Genomic DNA, 21,581 nt, shown 5'->3' with positions numbered 1-21,581 from the left:
TGATCCGAAGCCAGGAGCCTCTTCCGGGTTTCCCACGCGGGTGCAGGGTCCCAAAGCTTTGGGCCGTCCTTGACTGCTTTCCTGGGCCACAGGCAGGGAGCTGGAAGGGAAGCTGGGCTGCTGGGATTAGAACCGGCGCCCATATGGGATCCTGGGCGTACAAAGCGAGGACCTTAACCACTGTGCCTCGGCGCTGGGCCCCATCCCTTTCTTTTAAGCAGTGCACTGGGAACGATTCATTTTCATGTGACCCCCTCACATTGTGCTAGCTCATCTAAAACCCGTCTCCCTCTTGGCCTGCCTCGGTGTGCACAATCACTTGTCCTCCCAGCCTAGTCCCTGGGGCTCTGCAACTTCTGCTCATTCCGCTGTTTGTAAGTCCGCAACAGCCATGCTCCTCTCTCACCACCTCAGAGACACTGTATCCCCAGACCTTATGACTCCCTCTGCTGTCCTCTGGGTGCTCGGGAATTTACCAAAACTCCCTTTAAAAGGTTTATTTATTTACTTGAGAAACAGATACACAGAGAAAGAGACGGAGAGATATAGAAACAGAGAGACCTTCCACCTGTTGGTTCGCCCTCCAAAAGGCTGCAATGACTGGGGCTGGGCCAGGTAGAAGCCAGGAGCTTAGAACTCCAGCCAGGTCTCATAACTGGGTGCTAGGGTCCCATGCACTTGGGCTATGTTTGGCTCTTTTCCCAGGCACATTAGCTGGGAGCTGGATGGGAAGTGGTACAACTGGGATTTGAACCACAAGTCATATGGAATGTTGGTGTTGTGGGCAGTGGCTTGAGATGCAATAATGCAACACTGGCCCCAAGGCTGGTTTTTTTTTTTTAATTTCCTTCCTTCCTTCCCTCTTTGTCCTTCCTTCCTCCCTTCCTCCCTCCCTCCCTTCCTTCCTTCCTTCCTTCCTTCCTTTCTCCAGCATCCACAAATGCATGATTTACATTTGATTTACTATGCTACCAAGGTTTATTTGGCATGTGATTCCTGCCCCCGTCTTTATTTTGTAATGTTCTACCTACTTGATGGTTAAACTTGCCTTCTATAATTTTTTCAGAACTGGCATGATGGCTCAGTGGCTAAAACCTCCCCTAGAACACACTAGAAACTCATATAGGTGTCGGTTTGTATCCTGGCTGCTCCACTTCCCATCCAGCCCTATGCCTGTGGCCCGGGAAAGCAGTGGAGGATGGCCCAAAGCTTTGGGACTCTGCATCTACGTGGGAGACCTGGAAGAAGCTCCAGGCTCCTGGCTTTGCATTGGCTTAGCTCCGGCTGTTGTGGCCACTTGGAGGGTGAACCAACAGATGCAAGCTCTTTCTCCTCATCTCTGCTTCTTTGTGTAAGTCTTCCTTTCCAATACAAATAAAATAATTCATCTTAAAAAAGAACCCAAGAAACAAAAAATACCAATCTCAAGCTCTTGTCCTGTCTGAATTGCCAAAGGCAAATCTTCTGCAGCTTTGTGCGATACATTATATCTTTCCTACATTCTTTTGTCTGCTTTTCCCTGAGTTTTCTTTTAATGAAACAGTAACAAAATTATCACTATTGGCTGGGCTCCATTTTTGTTGTTGTTGTTGTTGCGACACAGTTTAGCAAGATAACTGAAATGGGACATCAACTTTTTTAGCCTTATTAAGAATGATTTAGGGCCCAGCGCGGTGGCTCAGTGGTTAAGGTCCTCGCCTTGCACGCCCGGGATCCCATATGGGCACCGGTTCTAATCCCGGCAGCCCCGCTTCCCTTCCAGCTCCCTGCCTGTGGCCCGGGAAAGCAGTCGAGGATGGCCCAAAGCTTTGGGACCCTGCACCCGCGTGGGAGACCCAGAAGAGGCTCCTGGCTTCAGATAGGCATAGCATCGGCCCGTTGTGCTCACTGGGAGTGAATCATTGGACGGAAGATCTTCCTCTCTGTCTCTCCTCTCTGTATATCAGCCTTTCCAATAAAAAAATAATAAATCTTAAATAATAAAATAAATCTTAAAAAAAAGAATTAATTTAACTTGTGTTTAGACTTAGTTGTACGTTGCGTTTAGAAGGAGACTTTAAGACTTTTTGTTATCCTAGTACATCTGTCAGGCAGGCTGGTGGGATAGCAGTGAGACCTCGAAAAATTATTATTTTTTTTAATGCCTGGTTCCTCCCCCAGAAAATAAGAGCTAGAGCTGAAATACGAGGATAGTCCTTCCCACGCTAAAATCATACAGCACTAAAAGCAGAAATGGATACAACGCGGTTCACATCAAGCCTGAAAGGCTGAGGAGCAATGCTGTGACTGCAGCACCACCTGGTGGAATGCAGGCTCCTGGAGGCAGAAAAGGTGTGGCACCTGCCACAAGGTGCTTCGCCCAACCACGCTCGGTCCTTGAACAGACGCTGTTAAAGACCTGGGGTCACGTGGTGCACTGAACCCTGCCTCCATCCACTCAGTTCCGCCTCAGATGTCTGTGGAGGTGGCTGGCACCATGACACACCGGGTTGAGCTACCACCTTCTGATTCAGCTCCCTGCCACTGCTACTGGGAGGGCAGGAGAAGATGGTCCAAGGACTTGGAATCCCAGATGGAGCTGCGAGCTTCTGCTTGGAGCTAGTTTAGTCCTGGTCATTGTGGTCTTTGGGGGGAGTGAACAAACACATGGAATATTTCTATCTAACTCTGCCTTTACAGGGAAAAAAAAATGAGTAAAAGTATTTGGAAGATGAGGGACACGCATGGAAAAGCAAAGCTGCACAGATCATCTGTGGGGCGTGACTGCATGCTCAGGTGCTCAAGGCTAGCGATGCAGCCAGGAACATGGTTTTCCAGGTAGAGCGAGGCTCAGTGTGCCCCTATGACACAAACTCGGGTATTAACTAAGAATCTCAGAACATCCTTTACCACCTGGCTGTACACCAGAGGCCAGGAGGGCAAAGTGTGTGTGTGTGTGTGTGTGTGTGTGTGTGTGTGTGTGTGTGTGTGTACATGCTTATGGGAGAAGAGACAGGAGAAAAGAGGAGGGCGCTGGGTGGGGAGGGAGGGAAAGAGACCATAGGTGCAAAGGACTTTCTACCCAATACTCAAAAACACGCGAGCAAACATTACATTGGGAAACACAGAAAACACAAATAGTAAGCGCAGTGTGACCAGGAGTCACCAAAAAAGAAACAATTCTGTTTAGAATAGTCTCAACGATAAATAAAGGACTTACAGCCATTCCTAAAAGGCAAAAAATTATCCAGCAAAAACAATGAAATAAAAAATGAGGACAGGTAGCTAGGAAATACTTACGACACATTTTGAAAATCACAAATACAGTCCTAAAAAGTTAATAATTGAAATAAACTCCAGATTGCAAAAAAAATGACTAAAAAATTTAGTAAATTTACTGTTGAGATCTTTAGCCAGAGCTCGGTGCAGAAGAATTCTTAAAAACCGCATTTATAAGAGAACATTTGGGATCTGGCGCCGTGGTGCGGCAGGAAAACCAACCACCTATCCTGCCAGCATTCCGTGGGTGCTGCTTCGAGTTCTGGCTGCCCACTTTGATGACGCTCCCTGCTAATGTGCCTGGAAAACACCTGAGCCCTTCCCGTCCTTGTGGGAGACCGGATGCTGCTTCTGCTTCCTGGCTTTGAACTAGTCCAGCTCTCATGATTGTGACCACTGGGGATTGAATCAATGGATGGAAGATCTCTTTCCGTCTCTCCCTCTCGGTTGCTTTGCATTTCAAATAAATCAACACACAAATTGTGATTCACTGCCCAAGCGACTGTCATAGTTGGAGCTGAGCCTATCTGAAGCCAGGAGCCAGGAGCTCTTCCGGGTCTCCCACACGGGTGCAGGGTCCCAAGGCTTTGGGCCGTCCTCGACTGCTTTCCCAGGCCACAGGCAGGGAGCTGGATGGAAAGTGGAGCTGCCAGGATTATGCGATCCTGGTGCGGGAAAGGCAAGGATCTTAACCACTAGGCTATTGCACCAGGCCCAACATGGAAAAAATCTTAAATGCATATTAATAAGTGAAAGATTGATGTGAAAAACCACATGCCTTATGATTCTATGACATTCTGGAAAGGGCAAAACTAGACACACACACACACACACCAGTATCTTCCAGTGGTTTTGAAGGGCACACACACACACCAGTATCTTCCAGCAGTTTTGAAGGGCACACACACACACACACACCAGTATCTTCCAGCAGTTTTGAAGGGCAGGGGAGTATGGGCGGAGTTCGGTAGATTTGGGGGGCAGTTAAACATTGCTCTGTAGGATAGTGTAACAGATATGTCATTGCGTGTGGGTCTAGCTGTCCCAACACACAGACTGGAGTTAACAAGAAGTCAAGCCGTGGCGTCTGCGGGACTGCACTGCATCGAAGTCAGCTCACCAACTGCCACAGATGGGAGGCGTGCGCACGAGGCAGCAGGGCGGACAGGGTGAAATCTCTGACGGCATCCTCTCCATTTCGCTGTGAACTTCACATTGCTCACTGCACGTGTGCAGTCCTTGCACCCAATCAGTAAGAGGATGTGGGGAAATTACGAAATTCAACCCTAATTTACGTCACAAAGAAAGGCCCAGTCTGCTGCCCTCTCTTGCCCTTGCTGTTTTCTTGCAGACTGACTGTGAAAAATACAGGAAAAAACTGTTCTGAAACCTTAAAATGTTCTCCTGTGTGATGCAGGGATTATAGAATCCCAGCTTCCAGCTGTTTGGCAAGGCCTGGCAGATTTCTCTCTCAGCATCTTGACACAGTCTCACCCCCTGTTTGCATGGGCACTCAAGCACCCCACTAAGAATTCTGTAATCTATTGAGGCATTGTTGTTTGCCCCTGTGAGACAGCTTTTGCAATCGATGTGAGCTTGAGAGTTAATGTTGCTGATAATGTCTTGGTGAGTGGGCCTTTGACAATTTACACAGGAGCACAATTAAGCCCATGCCATTTCTGGACACCTTGCTGTGTGGTAACCACTGCCTCAGAACCTGGCCCACACATATAACACACCTTCTGGGAAAGGGCTTGATAAATATCCTAAATATTAATGCAAGTGATGGGAATGAGAGCTGAAACTGTTATGGCAATAAATTTAGATACTGTGATCTCAAAGGCTAGTTTGTCTTTGCAATTTTTTTGGTGCATAGAAAATGTAACTGTTTTAGCCACTTTTGTAATTTTTAGCTAGAGGAATTAAAAATGCTTTAATTAAGGAAATATGCTTTTAAATACCGTTTTATTGTTTATGGGGTTGTAAAGCCTATAGTTGTAGGGGGATTTAATATTTGAAACTTTTGTCTTGGATTTTATGTTTTTTCCCTCGTAACCTATTTTCCCATTAAATAATTGGTAAATTGTAGAAATAGAAATGTGGTAGGAACGTACTACTGATTAGCAGATAATTGCACGTGCCTTGGCTTTGGAGTCCTGGCTGTCGCTCCATCACTACCACTGAAGAAATAATGAATGGCTTGCTTTGAAGAATAAGATACAGTATTTTGCAGAATTATCTTTAGGGGCACCTGCTTAGCCCTGAAGTGCAGATGGAGTGACCAAATGTCTGTACATGCCCCCTTATTCTTGAAGTAAAAATAGAACAATTAGCTGTTTGTGGAGAGGCATGTAATGGGTGTGAGTAAATAAAAAGGACAGCTTTTGGAGCTGCTGTGAGAGGGCACCAAGTGACAGTGTCTGTGTCTTTGTCACTGACTCCATGCACCCTTCCCGAGCTCCGAACTCGGCTGGAGCTGGACTCTATCAAGCACTTGCAAATCAAATTGAAAGATGACAAGTGTCTTTCAATACTTGTTTGATAAGAAATGTAAAACAAGCCAATAAAGAACTTTAAAGGAGAAAGTGTCAGGCTGAGGAAATTTTATAAATAAATTTCACCACCTTTTCAAGAAATAGGTCATCATCATCTTAGAAAAATTGTCTCAGAGAACAGAATAATAAAGAAGAACAAATTCAGTGGATCACATTTTCTTTTGTTTTTTTAAGGATTTTTAAATTTTCTTTTTATTTGAAAGGCAAAGTTAAACAGAGAGAAGGAGAGACAAAGAAAGAGATTTTTCATCCACTGATCCACTCCCCAATTGACCAGCGATGCACAGCTGACCCGATCTCAACACCTGTTATCCTGCATGTGAACTGGGTAGGGGGAGAGCCAGGCTAGGCTACATGACCATATCCACTGGTGCAGGCATGAGCCAGAGTAAGGCCAGGCTACTTGGGTTTTGCCACAGTATCAGCTGGCAAATGCTAGAGATCGGATGCAAGTCCTGTCAATCTAGACTGTAGGACCACCTGGGAAGTGCAAGCTCCAGGGCTGGGAGTGGGCCCAGGAGGGAAATGGTGGGCACCTCTTTGATAGACTGCAGCTCCCGCTGGTGAGTAGGAGAATCAAGGCTGGGGGTGGACCTGGCTAGACAGGTGTTAGCACCTGCTGGCATGAGTGTGAGCTGGATAATGTGGTCGGTTGGGTTGAGCTACGCTGTAGCTCCCATTGGTGTGCACAGAAGCTAAATGGGATGTGGGACAGACAGGACAAGTCTGCTGTACACACCAGTATGCACAGGAATCAGAGCTGGCGGAAGGCCTGGTGGGAGGTTTTGGCTGCCGGTTGCAATTCCCACTGGTGCGCATGAGGCCCAAGTGTGTGGTGGGCTGAGTTGGGCTGGGCCACAGCATCCTTTAGTTTGCATAACAGATGGGGCTGGAGACAGAACTGACCTAGTAACTGTAACCACCAGTGTGTGTGGGTAAATGTGGGGAATGCACTTGAGCTAGACCCCATACTGGCTGACACATGGGAGTTGGGTCTGGGGTCACCTCAGATGAGGTTTTTCTGAGGAACCCCTCCCCACTAGCTGAAGCACTGGACTCAGAACTTTAACTATGGAGAGAATCATAGAATCTGTGGTCTGATTGTGGAGTGCATGTGTCAGAACTGGGCCTCCTCAGTAGCTTAAGATGGCGCAGGGGATGGCATGCCCAGATGCACATGGAGGATATACCAGTCCATTGGGGCCTGCAGAGGACATTTGGTATCATATCAGAGGAGGGAGGGCAGAACAAATTGGACAACTCTCCCAGCCAAGCATTGACAGCAAGTATCTGGGTGGACTATTTCAGCCAATGGACCTTGGGAGAATTTCCTCACCCTTGGAGCAATGAAATCAACAGCATTTCAAGAATAGGTTCTTGAGCAGAACCCTTGGGGCATGCTCCACACTGAGGACCCTGCGATAACACTGGGTGGCAGTAACCCATTCTTGGGTACTGATGCAGTAAGGATGCTGGGTGTGGCTTCTCCCTTAATCTTCCTTCTTCCCCCAGGTACAGGAAGAAGACAAAGAAAATTGCACACAGTGGTCTAATCTGCTTTCCTCTGTTCCTCAACCCTTCTCATCCTAATGAGTGGTCCACATGAACACGAATGTACCTTTCTCAACGATGTAAAGTTCATCAAAAATAAAATTAAAAACAATAAAATAAGAAATGTCATAAAATAATTTTTTTTCTTTGAAAGGCAAAGTTAGAGAAGGAGAGACAGAGAGAGGGATCTTTCATCCACTGATACGCTCCAGATGGCCACAATAGTGGAGCTGAGCCAACCTAAAGCCAGGAGTTGGTCGTCAGGAGCCAGGAGCTTCTTCCGGGTCTCCCATGTGGGTGCAGGGTCCCAAGGCTTTGGGCCATCTTCCCCTGCTTTCCCAGGCCACAAGCAGGGAGCTGGATTGCAAGCAGAGAATCACACACAGGCACCTCTATGGGTGCTGGTGCCACAGTGGAGGATTATCTTACCTCACAGAGGTCCCAGCCCAGTGGGTCACATTTTCAGACCAACCATGTGCACGCACAAATCATACTTCAGCTTCTATTTGGAGAAAAACAGTCTGAGACACTAGGTTTGCGAACAATTGGCTTGGAAAGGTTAAACACACCAGCACACTTCGGCATGTGCTCACAGATGTGCACCTAAAGATACATGTGTTGACATATGTGTTCACGCTCATGCACAACTCAGGTGTCCACAAGGCATGCACCAACATACCTTGATTATGATGCAAATATACACCCATGGACACAGGTCCCTAGGAGCGCACACACGCCAACACACACTCATGCACACACTGATACATGCATAGCGACTTGTCTATGAACAGACAGACTTTCTCCCTCACTGCCTGTTCTATCAACTTCTTTTTTTTTTTTTATTATTATTTTTTCATTGGAAAGGCGGATATACAGAGAGGAGAGACAGAGAGGAAGATCTTCCGTCCAATGATTCACTCCCCAAGTGAGCGCAACGGCCAAAGCTATGCCGATCCGAAGCCAGGAGCCTCTTCTGGGTCTCCCACGCGGGTGCAGGTTCCCAAAGCTTTGGGCTGTCCTCGACTGCTTTCCTGGGCCACAGCAGGGAGCTGGAAGGGAAGCGGGGCTGCCGGGATTAGAACCGGCGCCCATATGGGATCCCGGGCGTGCAAGGCGAGGACCTTTAACCACTTGCGCCACCGCGCCGGGCCCTGTTCTATCAACTTCTACACAGTGGCTGCACTTTTACATGTTGAATTAATAAAGCTGTATTTTTGCCTTATATTTTACAGTTCAAGGAATGTAATGAAATGCTTCACAGGGTTATACTTTTTTCTTAAAAAAAGATGTGTTTATTTGGAAAGCAGTGTTACACAGAGAGAGGGAGATATGATGGGAGGCAGAGAGAAAAAGATCAAACTTTCTGCTACTTCATTTCCCAGATGGCTGTAATGGCCAAGGTTTGGCCAAGCCAAAGCCAGCAGCCAGGAGCTTCATCTAGGTCTCCCACATGGGCAGCAAGGACCAAAACACTTGGGCCATCTTCCACTTGCTTTTCCCCGACCGTTAGCTGGGAGGTAGGTCAGACACAGGGCAGCTGGAACTCGAACTGGAGCCCATAGGAAATGTTGGCACTGTGGGCAGAAGCTTATCCCACTACGCCACAACACTGACCCCAGGTTTAGAATCTTAAAACCAGAAAATATTAAAGCATAAAACAAAAGCTTCTCAAACCCTAGTTCCTACACTTGACCAGAAAGAAAGAAAAGACTAAAAGGCATATTTGCCAGTTACTACTGCTAGTATTTAGGACATTCATATATTTAGACACTTACGATGACACATTTTTAGTATGTTATCTTTGGGCAGGTTTTTGGAAGAAATTATTGCATGATAAATGATCCAAGAAGCTTATGGTGTTAAGTTTTAAGTTAAAATATTCATAAAGAAGTTTAACTGAGAGTTGAAGCAGCTGGCAAAGCCAAGAACAAGAAAAAGGGGAATCTTGGGCAAAGCAATTAGTTGCTATTAAATATCTGTTAGTAAGTTGAAGAGGATTCAACGAGAATAACATGTCCATCACTCTGAAGTGCAGTCACCTGTGTGCGACGGAGACAGCCACGTGGGGAATGCATCCTCGCTCTTCCATCCTTCTTCCCTCCCTCTCTCCACTTCTCCCTGCCTCCTTCCTCCCTCCCTCCATCCCCATCTCCTTCTCCCTCCTCATCTTCCATCCACCCTTCCTTCCTTCGTGTTTTTGATTTTTTTGATTTCATTATTATTTTATGCTGCAGTTCCATAGGCTCTAGAATTTACCTTACCTTACTCCTTTCCCCAAACCCCCTCCCCCATACAGCTGCTACCGTATAACCTGTGAGTCGGTCAAGAATTTAATACGAGAAAAAAATTGAAGAAATGAAAGTTAAAAAAAAAAATCAAAATCCATGACATAGTTCCCACTGATCTTTGTTGGTGCGATGTCGCCTGTAGGCAACAGACAGATGGGTTTGACTTTTTGATCCAGTCCACTTATCTATAATGTTTGATTGATGAGTTTATGCCATTTACACTGAGGGTTGATATGAATAGGTGGTAATTCAGTCCTGTTATTTTAGCATTGGTGTTCATTGTTTGATTTAGTCTACTTTTATCATTTTACTGGGATGTTCTCCACAGGATCCCAAGGCTTTGGGCCGTCCTTGACTGCTTTCCCAGGCCACAAGCAGGGAGCTGGATGGGAAGTGGAGTTGCCGGGATTAGAACCAGCATCCATATGGGATCCCAGCGCATTCAAGGCAAGGACTTTTAGCTGCTAGGCTTGCGAGATGTAGATGGCTGTGCTGGTAAAGACATCTTAAGTTGGGAAGTGAAAGGAGTGGGAGTTAGCCAGGCTGCAACGGGAGGAGGAGTGTGGGGAGTCTGAGGAATGCAGAGGGAAACCTGTGACGGAAGTGTAACAGGAGAAGCCAATACGGCTGGGGAGTCCTCAGGGCCTTGTGTTCAGTGTCTTTATTCTAAGAGCAATGCAAAACAGTAGAGTGATGAGTTCAGACCTGTGCAGAGAATACAAGCAGGGGAGAGGCAAGCAGGGGCTGCAGGCGGAGGCTAGGAGGCGCCTGCTGGAAAGCAGACAGCTGAAGCAGAGGTATGTGTCCCTTGGGTCCCAGTTCCAGGGTCTGGGTGTGAGGCAGCAGGAGGCAGCAGCTGCTCTCCAGGGCTCCAGCACAGACAAACAACGGGGCAGCAAGTAATGGGATGAACAGTGTCAAACACTGAGGGGCTAGCAGAAAGCCTACAAGTACCCCTGAGTCCTGAGTCCTCCAGCGTTTCCCCCTCCACTTCTGTTCAGCGCCTTGTCAGAGCTCTCTGGTAACAAGCGCATCTGGTTCACCTACTCAGCATTAGCCTTCAGAAGAGCTGTACTCACAACAAGTCAAAGGAGAGAGGCAGAGTCATGCTTATGTGGGTCACACTGAGCTGGGAACAAAGGAATAGCATCAAATGACCAAGGCACAAACACAGACGTTACACTGGACATACTTCCCAAAGTATCAGACCCCACATGATGCACTTCACTTCATAAGGCAAAGGAGAGACAAAACACAAATGAGCTAACATAAAAGTTTTATTGAATAAATACATGCACTGTCATGTAAAATTAGTTGATCAAAAAAGACATTCTATGTTTATATATATATATATATGTATATAGATATTTTTAAAAAACAACCCTCTGCAGTTCTCCATACGCAGCGGGCGATCCAGTAAGAACTGGAAAGATGTAGCAACCGGAGAATAAACACACAGCTATACACAACACAGCATTTGGCTTAGGTTCTTGAAAAAAGGCTGACTGCTTGATAAAGAATATCTGTAAAAAGAATTATGGTACAGAATATAAATAGTGGCAAAACAGCTACAAGGCTTCCTCTTAGTCTGACAGGTGGAAGCAACATCTTTGTACGTTAAGGCACAGGATGAGCAACCTACACGGACAAACTAACGGATTCGCACTTCACATCTGCCTCAGTGAATTCTCCTCCATTGGTTTGGCTCAAAGTAATCAGTTCTCTTTTGCTAGACAAATCGATTATCAGTGTTTGAGAACAGCTCAACAGTATTCCCACCATCCAAGCATACGGCCGTGACCATTCCTAACCTTCCCCCTATGACACAAACACAAAACAACATCTGGGAGGGGCTTCAGCACCTGCAGGCCCCCCTTTCCTTCCTCTGGTTAGGGAGAATGGAGGCAGTGGCCAGCAGCCCCAGGACCTGTCGGTGGAAACTTGCACAGCAACTGCCCGGAACAGCTCTCCCAAGCTTACCGCATCAGGGATCTGTGCACTGTGCTGCTAGACTGGCTTCCTGCAGGCTTTGTACCTTTAACTGTATCAATTTTGCCTAATCACCTAAGAAAAGCATTCCAGTAAGTACAAGATACGCTGAATAGATAAAGTATAGGAGTGTAAAGCCCAGATTTTAGGATGCTGATAAAATTATTGGCATGATAAAATTCTAGCCAGTATTTGCTTGCTTTTATAGATTATAACCAAAGCCCTTAAGAGACCTTTTCTTTAAAAAAAAACATCAAAATTTCAATACCATGAATACACAATCAGATTTGACAAGTTATTACTTGTCTTTCTCATACTACTGAAACACTTTTCAGTGGTTTGTGTGCATATAGGTTTAAATGTGTGTGAATGATATTTGCAAACTTTCTCCAAGAATGAATTCTCTGCACTAATTGGCAATGGTTTAGAAAGAGGTTTTGGGGTAGACTGCCATTCAACAGGAGACTGTGGGATTATACTGGTCTTTATGGTTACTGAAATGTGTTGTGAAGCGAGTGACTGCATTATAAATGAACCGCTGGGGTTCAATGCATAAGCTCTAAATGGAAAGAGAATCCCGTGGAAAGGGAGGAGGGTACAGGAAGAAGCAGCGTTCAGCGTAGGCACTTTGGTATGTTTGGTCAGAAGGGTGTCCCTCGGTTATTCAGCTCCTCAAAATGACTTAAGGTAACATCTCTAGTTTCAACTGCAAAGCTATGCATCCCCCAACAGATGCATACACTGCTCAGAGAGTTCTCGTGGCCAAGGGGGCAGTTTTCATTCCATAGCTTACAGTATACACCTCACAATCTTTCCTAGCCTCACCTCACATCATACCGTCACCTCACAAGATGCTTTGGGTTTCAAGTGTAAAAACACATGCTGTTAATAGTCTAAAAAAAGAAAAAAGGACTTCAAGATAAAAACTGTATCACCACACCCCAATAGTAAGGTCAGTCATGGCTTCATAGGAGGAGTTCCCGGCAGGGTTATTTCACACCAAGAGCTGCGCTGCTGGCACCTGGGTATGTGCCAGCAGGGTGACCCGTCCTGTGTAGGCTGTACAACTAGATGTTTCTCACAGTAGCAGTGAGCTCTTGGTGTGTGGGGCAACATTCTGTCCACTCACCCTGATGCACTTCACCTTGAGAGCAAGGACACACAGCTCTTGCTCTGGGCTGGGAAACAATGAGCAGAGCTCCTGCCTGATGCTGACACCACAGCCTAACTGCTAACGCTGAAAGGCTGCCCCCTCTGTTTCAGGAAAAGGATAACGTGTTTGTCTGTGCACAAAGTCACAAATAAGTTATAATAATCAGAAATAAGCTTAAGACATTTCATTTTTATGTAAGAAATATCAATGAGTACATTAAGACTTGTGAACCATGACAATTTTTTGGATATTTTACATTACTCGGTTATTAAACATTTTCTTTAGAAGCCCTTCAACTGATTTTTCAATAATACATCTATATACTTAACACAAATGTTACTGTTTTGAACACTGTATCCTCTATAATGGGCAGAAATATATTTAATAATCTTGCAGTTTTTCTACTTAAAAACACTTTAAAATCAGACACTGAGAACTTTTTGTTGCAAAGATGAAAACGATTATTTGCCACAAGAATTTAATAAGGTTTAGAAGAAAATATATATTTCCTTGATCCATTTTCTTCTGAATTCAAACCAGTATGTAGATTATAAAAAATAGAGTCTATTTACATGGCATAGTACATCTCAGTAATATACAAAACAAGGCAACAATAAGCATATCCATACATCTTTTTTTTTGTAATGTAACTGACACAGCTTTACATAACATAATTAACTACTACCCTATGGTACAATGTCATAACTGGTGAAATAATACAGAAAATCTAAGAAACAAAATTTAATGATAATATTGGCCAAATTCACCTAAAATGCCAATAGCTCTACAAAACTATTAAGGTATGTATAACCAAATAGATGAAACTAGAAAAATAAGGTTGGTTTGTCTGTGAGAGGGTTATGGTCTCAGCAGAAGTGGGGGATACGCCAGGAAGAACGCCTCGCGTCGGACGTGGCTACGTTACCACCTGTGGTCTCACCCCGTCTTCCGTGAGGTCATACCTGTGGGAGCACAGGGCGAGGGCGACAGCACAGGGTTAGGTCTGCACAGTGACAGGGGACATGCATGGGGTTCTCTGTTACTGGCACATCGGTTTGAGGTGGGAAACTCACCACTGGGTCCAGCCTTTGGCGAGCTCTTCAGATGCCAGAGCAACCAGTACCTGTGGGTTAAAAAGAAAAAAGGTGGTTTGGGAAAGGAGGAAGAAAAAAAATGCCGTCTTTTACCATTCTTTCCAACTGCTGTTTGTTCTGTGGCCAGCATGTTTTCAACCTTTTTTATCCTATGATTCATCTATACATGATATGGTAGTTCACATTGAAAAGACCCGTGTCCTCCAACCAGGAGCTGGGATACTGTGCTCCCCCCACCCCTGTGTCCTCCAAACAGGGGCTGGGGTACTGTGCTCCCCCGTGTCCTCCAATCAGGGGCTGGGGTACTGTGCTCCCCCAACCCCCGTGTCCTCCAATCAGGGGCTGGGGTACTGTGCTCCCCCTGTCCCAATCAGGGCTGGGTACTGTGCTCCCCCCCCCCCCCCCCCCCCCCGCCCATCCTCCACCAGGGGCGGGGTATTGTGCTCCCCCTGGTGGCAGGGCAGCTTAGGTGGACAGCTTCGTCCTGCTGTGGCCGTGCCTCACCCACAAGTCACGACTCTGCTGGCCTAGCTCCGTAAGAGATCATCCTACACAAAAGGGAAATCTGAACACCGGCTGCAAGACATTCAGAGAAACAGTGGTTCCTCAGAAACAGAGCAGTGGGGCTGGCTCAGAGTGCAAATGTAAAGAAATGGCTTCCTTTCTGCTCTCTTCCAATGTGATATTTGAATAAAGGAGTAAAAAACTTAGAAACCAACCTTGTATTCAAAAGCTCACAGAGTTAGTATGATTAGTGAGCCAATGACATGACTTTGTAAAACAATGAAAGGAACTTAAAATGTCTTCAGACTACACACCCACGTCACAGTTGGACCTCTTCCCTTAGAAACAAGCATTAAGCAGACTAAGTTTCCTGTTTCCCAGTTACATAAGTGTGACCTCAAAACCTGATATTTACTCCACGTCTGATGTTTACAAAGTATTGGATACAGTTAAGGATGTTTTAAAAACTTACTTTGCTGGGGACTACCATATCCAGATGTGGGGATACAATGCAACATGCATGCCTGCTTCCAAATGAAAGATGGATTCCCAATGAAACTGTTGGACATGTGTGGACAATGGGATGCTGGACTGTCTGACATTGTCTGTACCAACAATGTTGGGGTACACTTAAATAAGAGACTGATGGAATTATGATTCCTTATGAAGGACTACTCCACTGTAGCAAAATGGGGAAAATCTGTTGGGGGGGTGGGAGTTTGTGGGTAGAATCCCAGTCTATACAAAATTGCACCACATAATTCAAAATTTCAAAATAAAAATGTATTAAAAAAAAAACCCCAAAAACTTACTTTGCCAAGAAGCCCTTTGTCTTTGGACAAGAAACCGCCGCTGTTTTTCACGGCCACGTCCAGGGTCCTCCTCTGCACTTCGGGTAATGAGACGCTGAAATCAAAGCTGAGGGGAAAACAGAACCCATTCATCTTCTGCTGAAAGTTTTCTGGACTTTCTTGGAACTAAAAATGACATTTCTGCTCAACAGACTATTCCAAATACTATGTGGATTTTTTGTTATATAATTGAGCACGTCTCTAACTTGATGCGGCATTTCATGAAGACTCAAATGCAACTTTTCCCTATTATTTCTCAAACAGAAGGAAGGAGTGGCATCCTACACACATCTGGACCTCCTTGCCCAGGGTTCACTTCTACGGGTGAGAAGTTGCTTCTTGAGAGCGCATGGTTGACTCTTGGCAGGAGTCACACTGTGCGACTAAGCTTCCCAATCCCGGCTTCAGGATTGCTCTTGCTCAATCTGCAGCCCCTATTCCTACCATCTCCAAAGTGACAGGAGCTTCGCAGAAGGCAAAAGGACTCCAAGACACTTGGAGTTTTAGAAAGTTATTTGGAAGGCAAAGAGACAGAGACAGAATCTTTAGCTGCTGGTTCACTTTCCAACTGCTTACAGTGGCTAGAGCAGGAGGGGCTGGAGTCGCAGCCACGAGCCTGAACCTCCACGTGGGTGACAGGGACCCAGGTACCCGAGTCATCCCCTTCTGCTGCCTAGGGTGCACCGCAACAGGAAGGTGCAGTCCAAAGCAGAGCTGGGATTTGAACCCAGGCACTCAATATGAGGTGCAGGTACCCCAAAGCTGCATCTTACCTGCTGCTAAAATACCTGCTGGAAATACATGTATCTTTAGAGTCCTAATTTCAATTTCTAACACAGTAGGCACCGAGAGTCATAACTCCCTAAAATCAAAGTTCTTCAGGAGCACCAATGATCTCATCTTTATTTAATTGCCAGCCTTCCAGTGCACAGATTACACTTGGATTTACTGTGTTTAGCCCTTCAACATGAAGTTCAGAACGCCAATTTACCTAATGAGGCTTTTCACTTATACTTCTCAACAGCACACTGGTTCACAGCGTTCAGTCACTCAAAGCTACTGCCAGGAGCTTTCTTACTTTATTTCACTCAGGCTGCCTCCTCCGCATGGAATGAGACCTCGTACCTTTGATCAAACACTGGGTTTAATGTCTTCTTGGACACGTGCGTTTTCCTCCTCCCCGACCTCCTTTTGTCTGGTAATAGATACAGGCGGACATACGGATCAGAGCCGTCTTCAGAGAAGGCAATGAGGTTTCTGATGACACAAACCAAGATGTCAGAATTAGGAAAACAAGAGTTAGCATCCCACCGAAACAGATTTTATCACTAAGCACCGAGAAACAGAGAGGAGTAAAGGATGAACGGCAAATGCTACAGGCATGCCTCCTGCCTTCCCCACCCGGCTTGATGGCGTCTCTGAGCTCTGTTAGCGGCAACGCTGGCCTCCTATGAGGGCTCTTCAAAAAGTTTATGAGAAATGCACATTATGAAAAAAAAAAAAAGAAACCATGCACATTTCAGCATTCTTTGCACCAAAAATAACTTGACTTCTAATTTTTTTTTCCCACAAGCTTTTGGAATTTACTCATATTTTATGGTTTATTTAAAGGCAGAGTTACAGATAGAGATGGTCAGAGAGAGATTGTCCATCTGCTAGTTTATTCCGAAAATGGCCACAACAGGTAGGGCTGGGCTAGGCCCACGCCAGGGGCATGGAGCTCCACCTATTTTCCTCATGTGGGCACAGAGTCCCAAGGACTTGGGCCATCTTCCAGTGTTTTCCCAGGTGCATTAGTAAAAGCTGGGTCAGAAACATGACTTGAACCAACATCCAGACAGGGTACCAACACTGCAGATGATAGCTTAATGCACTGTGTCACAACAACTGCTTCATATACTCTTTTTAAAAGACAGGGTGGGGCTGGTGTAGTAACATGCTGATCTTCTGCCTGCGGCCCCAGCCTCCCGGATAGGCACTGGCTCGTGTCCCAGCTGCCCAACTTCCAATGCAGCTCTCTGATTATGGCCTGCGAAAGCAGCGGAGGACGGCCCAAGGACCTTGGGCTCCTGCACCCGTGTAGGAGACCCGGAAGAAGCTCCTGGCTCCCAGCTTCAGACAGTGCAGCAGGGATACTATGGCCATTTTGGGAGTGAGCCAGTGAATCTATCTCTGTTTCTCCTCTCTCAGTAATTCTAGCTTCCAAGTAAAATGAATAAATCTTAACAAAAACAGAAACAAAAACAAAACTAGGGCAATATCTATCATGAACCTATAATCTTTTTCTATCTTATGAGCTGGTAAATCTATTCCTGTAAATAATTCTAAAAACCACTTCAACGAAGAGAAATCTGCTACAAGTAACACAATCTAGACATGCAACAATGGGGAACATTGTATAAACTATGAAAGTTAGAGGAATGTTACAAAGGAAGTAAAATAGTTATGAATCCGCTAGAAAAGATTTATGAAATAGCATGAAGAACAAAAAGTATATGCTAGCATCATAGTAATGGAAAATAGAGGCTAACAAAGAAAGACTGGGCCATAGTGCAAATTATAAAAAAAAATGCATGTATGTACACACGTGTCTAGGTTATACATATGGGTGTGTGATTGTGGGGTGGTGGAATTACACATGCTCTTCTGAAAATGGTCTTCACTGTTACTGCATTTGTTTCTAATAATCTGAACAGTTCATTCTAGAATTTTAAGCTTCTCTGTTACACTGAACCCTCACCAGGCTCTTGGGCAAACTTGCAAACCTTACTGCTTTCAATACGTGGAGATAAAATTCATTTCTCCCAAGTACCGAGAGCATGAGAGCTCACAGATACCAGTCATTTGGATTTCACCTTTGGTACGCACCCTTTATATTCCGTGTACTCTTGAGAGAACCAAATACTTTTTAAACATTAGTGCCGTTCACTAGTGCCATTTGTGGTGTGGCTCACTGCTTTGCTCTTTGGAACGAAGCATAAGCTGTCTGTCTGGTGAGCTCAGAGGGAAGAGCTTCTGCAGCAACACAACAGGGCGGTGGCCATGCTTGCTCACCTGCACGAGTGGACGACCACGATGAGCTTGTTTCTCTGCGAGCTGTGCCGGATGGTCAGCTGGATCTGTCCCAGCGGAGACTGTCCCAGGGTCGTCCCACTGTGTGAACAGAGCACAGAGTTGCCAGCTCAGAGATGGGGTGCTTCACTGGCCTGACGCACAGAGCGAGTGCATTTCGACTCATTTAGATGAAAAGGAAGCAGATTACCGACAAACTTCAGTATGATTAGAAATTTCTGCAGGAACCATCGATTGGATTCAGATTTCACTTGAGGGTTTCACAAGCTTATTCAGACGGGCAGTTTTCTCATGAGACAGAGAGGCCTGCTTGCTGCGAGCATCGCTTCTGTAGCCTTGGCTGGGCAGTGTCACACCTGTGACCTCCCGCATCTGGGTGGCCTCAGCCTGCAGCGCTGCTCCACTTCCACTTGGTGAGATCGTATTATCCCTTCCACTGACTTCTCCGCGCTCAAGGCTGAAGTACAAGGTCTTGCTCAGTGGGCTCTAAGAGCATGCCAGCAAACCTAACTCCTAAAAAAAGTGGCTCCAAGCTGGAATTCTATTTCCTTCAAGAAACAGATGGAAGACATTGATTCCCCTCCCCGCCAATAAAACCAACTGGGAAGTATGAAGGAAAGAAGCAAGTGTGGATCCAAGGGGGTCTGTTGGGGTGGACCTGCAGGCCTGGAGTTTTGCACTTTTGCAATCATCAAGGGCCAAGCGGGTTTTCACCTTTGCCTCGCTGCTCTGACTAATGTTCATAACTCAGTGCGCTTCTGTGACAGCAAACAGCAAGAACTGTTTCAAAGGTCAGGGTTTTTCTTTGGAGAGCAAAAAGTTCAACACGGAATGCTCGTGACGGACACTGACATTTTTTCCCCTCTTTTTCTGAACATGTGTATGGGTCAGGAGTTTCTGTAAGAAGTCAGCACAAACAGCCACGGAAGACAAGAGCCTGGGTAGTAACAAGGGGTGCTGACCGAGCCTGAGACAGCAGGAGCTGTGTGGCCACAACAGAGAAGCCACACTTACTGCCCAAGCCTCATGTTACACGGTAACAGGCAACAGGTCAACTCTTTGTGGAGTTCTTCTTCCTGGCAGGAGGAGGAGCCACATAGTGGGTCCAGAGCTTTAAGCTTCTTGTCTTGCTTATGAAATTTATCACCTCCATCTTTCTGTAATCTTTAAACGATTAGGTCCATAAAAGCTTTTTATTTTGAAAGTCAAAGACACAGAGAACGAAACAGCGATACAAACCTAGGATCCTGCGGTTAAGAGAGAGGTAGTTCCCACCTTCTCCCTGCAGTACACAGGACACATGCTCTGTGTGAAAACACCACCCCTGCAGCGGGACAGCTGTGCACACCAGGGCCACTTACTTTTCCAGCTGTCGCAGCCTTTGCCGCAGCTCCTGGGTGGCGATGGGGAGTGAGATGTCCGAGGCTATGCTAGGGGTGGGCTCCTTCACTGAGACGTGGCTCGGGGATGCCAGCAGGCTGGAGGAGCTTCTGCCCAGGTCGTGGGGGGCCTTGGGGCTGGCTTCGGGGGGCTGGGCTTTGTCTTCCACGCCAGTTTTATCTGCAGCCCCAATGACTGGAGTCGAAGGAGTCGTGTTGCTGCCACCAGTGCCCGAAGACACAGACCTCTGAGATTTGACAGGCATTTTCCTCCCTTCTTTGGAAACTGAGGGTCGTTTTACTTGAGCTGAATGTTGGTAGTCAGGAGGCCTTTCTTGCTTTTCATGATGGAGCACCTACAAGTAGAGGTTTTAAAAAAAATGATGCAGTTATAATACTTTGATAGTTCAACACATCTACGTGTGTTCATCTGCAAACACTTAAATTTGTTGAGGGGCTGGTGCTGTGGGCACAGCTGGTGAAACCACTGCCTGGGGTGTAAGCATTCACTGTCTGAATTCTGGTTGCCCTCTCTCCATTCCAGCTCTCTGCTAACGTGCCAGGGAAAGCAGTGGAGAATGGCCCAAGCTCCTTGGGCCCCTGTACCCTAATGGGAGATCTGGAAGAAGCTCCTGGCTTTGAACCCAGTTCTAGTCATTCCGGCCATCTGGGGCATGAATCCGTGGATGGGCAACATCTCTCTCTCTCCGTGTCTTTCTCTCCACCTCTGACTTTCAAATTAAAAAAAAACCTTTAAAAATGAAAAGGCTGAAAACTTAAAAAAAAAAATCTAGTCTATTCAGTTATCCAGTTATTATAAAAATATTCTGTCGCAGTAAGTTAAGATAAAACAAATCAAAATAATCAAAGTATCACTTCTGGCAATGCATGTACCATTACCATGCCATTCAACAGGTTCCTCATCTGAATGTATCTCTACAATCATGGGATCATGTTCTTACTGGAAGAGCGCCTTTAGTCACAGGCTCTTTAGCAGAAGACTGAATTCCCATTCTACATAGATACAGTTCCTGGCAGGAACTTCAGAGAGAGAGATGGAAGTCCAAAGCTTCTATTTCCTAGCGAGATCACCCCCAAAGAATGAGTATCAGTGCAGAGACAGCGGCAGCCAGAGGCCACATGGCTCTAAGCAAAGACGCAGGCGAAGCAGCTGTTTGGCTATCCCGGGCTCCCCGATGTGCCTCTGAGCAGCCTCCACTCGGAGATGATGGTGACAGCCTCAAGATTTTCTGCATTTAGGAAATTAAGCTGGAGCAAACACGTTTACCTTCATGGTCTCCTACGCTTTGTATTATTACTGAAAGATTTCTGGACAAACAGCCGCTGGTCTAAACGGCTCCTTTAATAGATGGAGGAATTTCCTTGGAAAGGCTTTGCTGATACCGACTGCTTTGGTCAGATGCAAGGAGACTATTTCTACATGCTCGAGGGACTCAATGTTTAAATTACTTTCTCAGAGGTGAGCATTGTGGCATGGCACAGGAAGCTGCTATTCACAGCATGGGTGTTGCACCTGAGTGCCAGTTTGAGTCCTGGCTGTTCTACTTCCAATCCAGCTCCCTACGAATGTACCTGGGAAACTAGCAGAAGAAAGCCTAAGTGCTTGGGACCATGGACCCATTCAGGGAACCCAGATGAAGCTCTGGGCTCCTGGAGCTGGCCTGGTGCAACCCTGCCTGTTGTAGCCATTTGTGTGGAGTGAACCAGTGGATAGAAGCTTTCTCTTTCTCTCTGTAACTTTGAGTTTAAACAAACAAACCTTTAAAAATCTAAACCAAGGTATTGTAGAGAGAAGCAATATGACACAGTTTAATTAAGAGCACATTTTTAAAGTTGGCCCTTCATTTTGGCTTGCATTTTTTTAAC

The 21,581-nt window shown here is 45.9% G+C and overlaps 1 protein-coding gene across 3 annotated transcripts in view; it reads right to left on the bottom strand.

Moving 5' to 3' along the window:
* Positions 1–10,911: 10,911 nt before the first annotated feature.
* The window catches only part of ESYT2 (extended synaptotagmin 2), a 90,131-nt gene continuing 79,461 nt past the window's right edge, over positions 10,912–21,581 (bottom strand). For all 3 annotated transcript variants that reach the window (XM_040984359.1, XM_040984356.1, XM_040984357.1), the window contains 6 exons: positions 19,677–20,050; positions 18,298–18,396; positions 16,369–16,500; positions 15,205–15,310; positions 13,868–13,917; positions 10,912–13,756 (listed from right to left, as the gene is read on the bottom strand). In XM_040984359.1, the coding sequence (XP_040840293.1) occupies positions 13,711–13,756; positions 13,868–13,917; positions 15,205–15,310; positions 16,369–16,500; positions 18,298–18,396; positions 19,677–20,050 (807 nt within the window). In that variant the 3' untranslated portion in view covers positions 10,912–13,710. The remainder of the gene's footprint in view (positions 13,757–13,867; positions 13,918–15,204; positions 15,311–16,368; positions 16,501–18,297; positions 18,397–19,676; positions 20,051–21,581) is intronic.

The sequence above is a fragment of the Ochotona curzoniae genome, unplaced genomic scaffold (assembly GCF_017591425.1).
Source record: "Ochotona curzoniae isolate NIBS_2020 unplaced genomic scaffold, NIBS_Ocur_1.0 contig_4105, whole genome shotgun sequence".
NCBI classification, from domain to species: domain Eukaryota; kingdom Metazoa; phylum Chordata; class Mammalia; order Lagomorpha; family Ochotonidae; genus Ochotona; species Ochotona curzoniae.
Note: the sequence above shows the minus strand (reverse complement) of the source record. Positions and strands in the feature narration are given on the sequence as shown.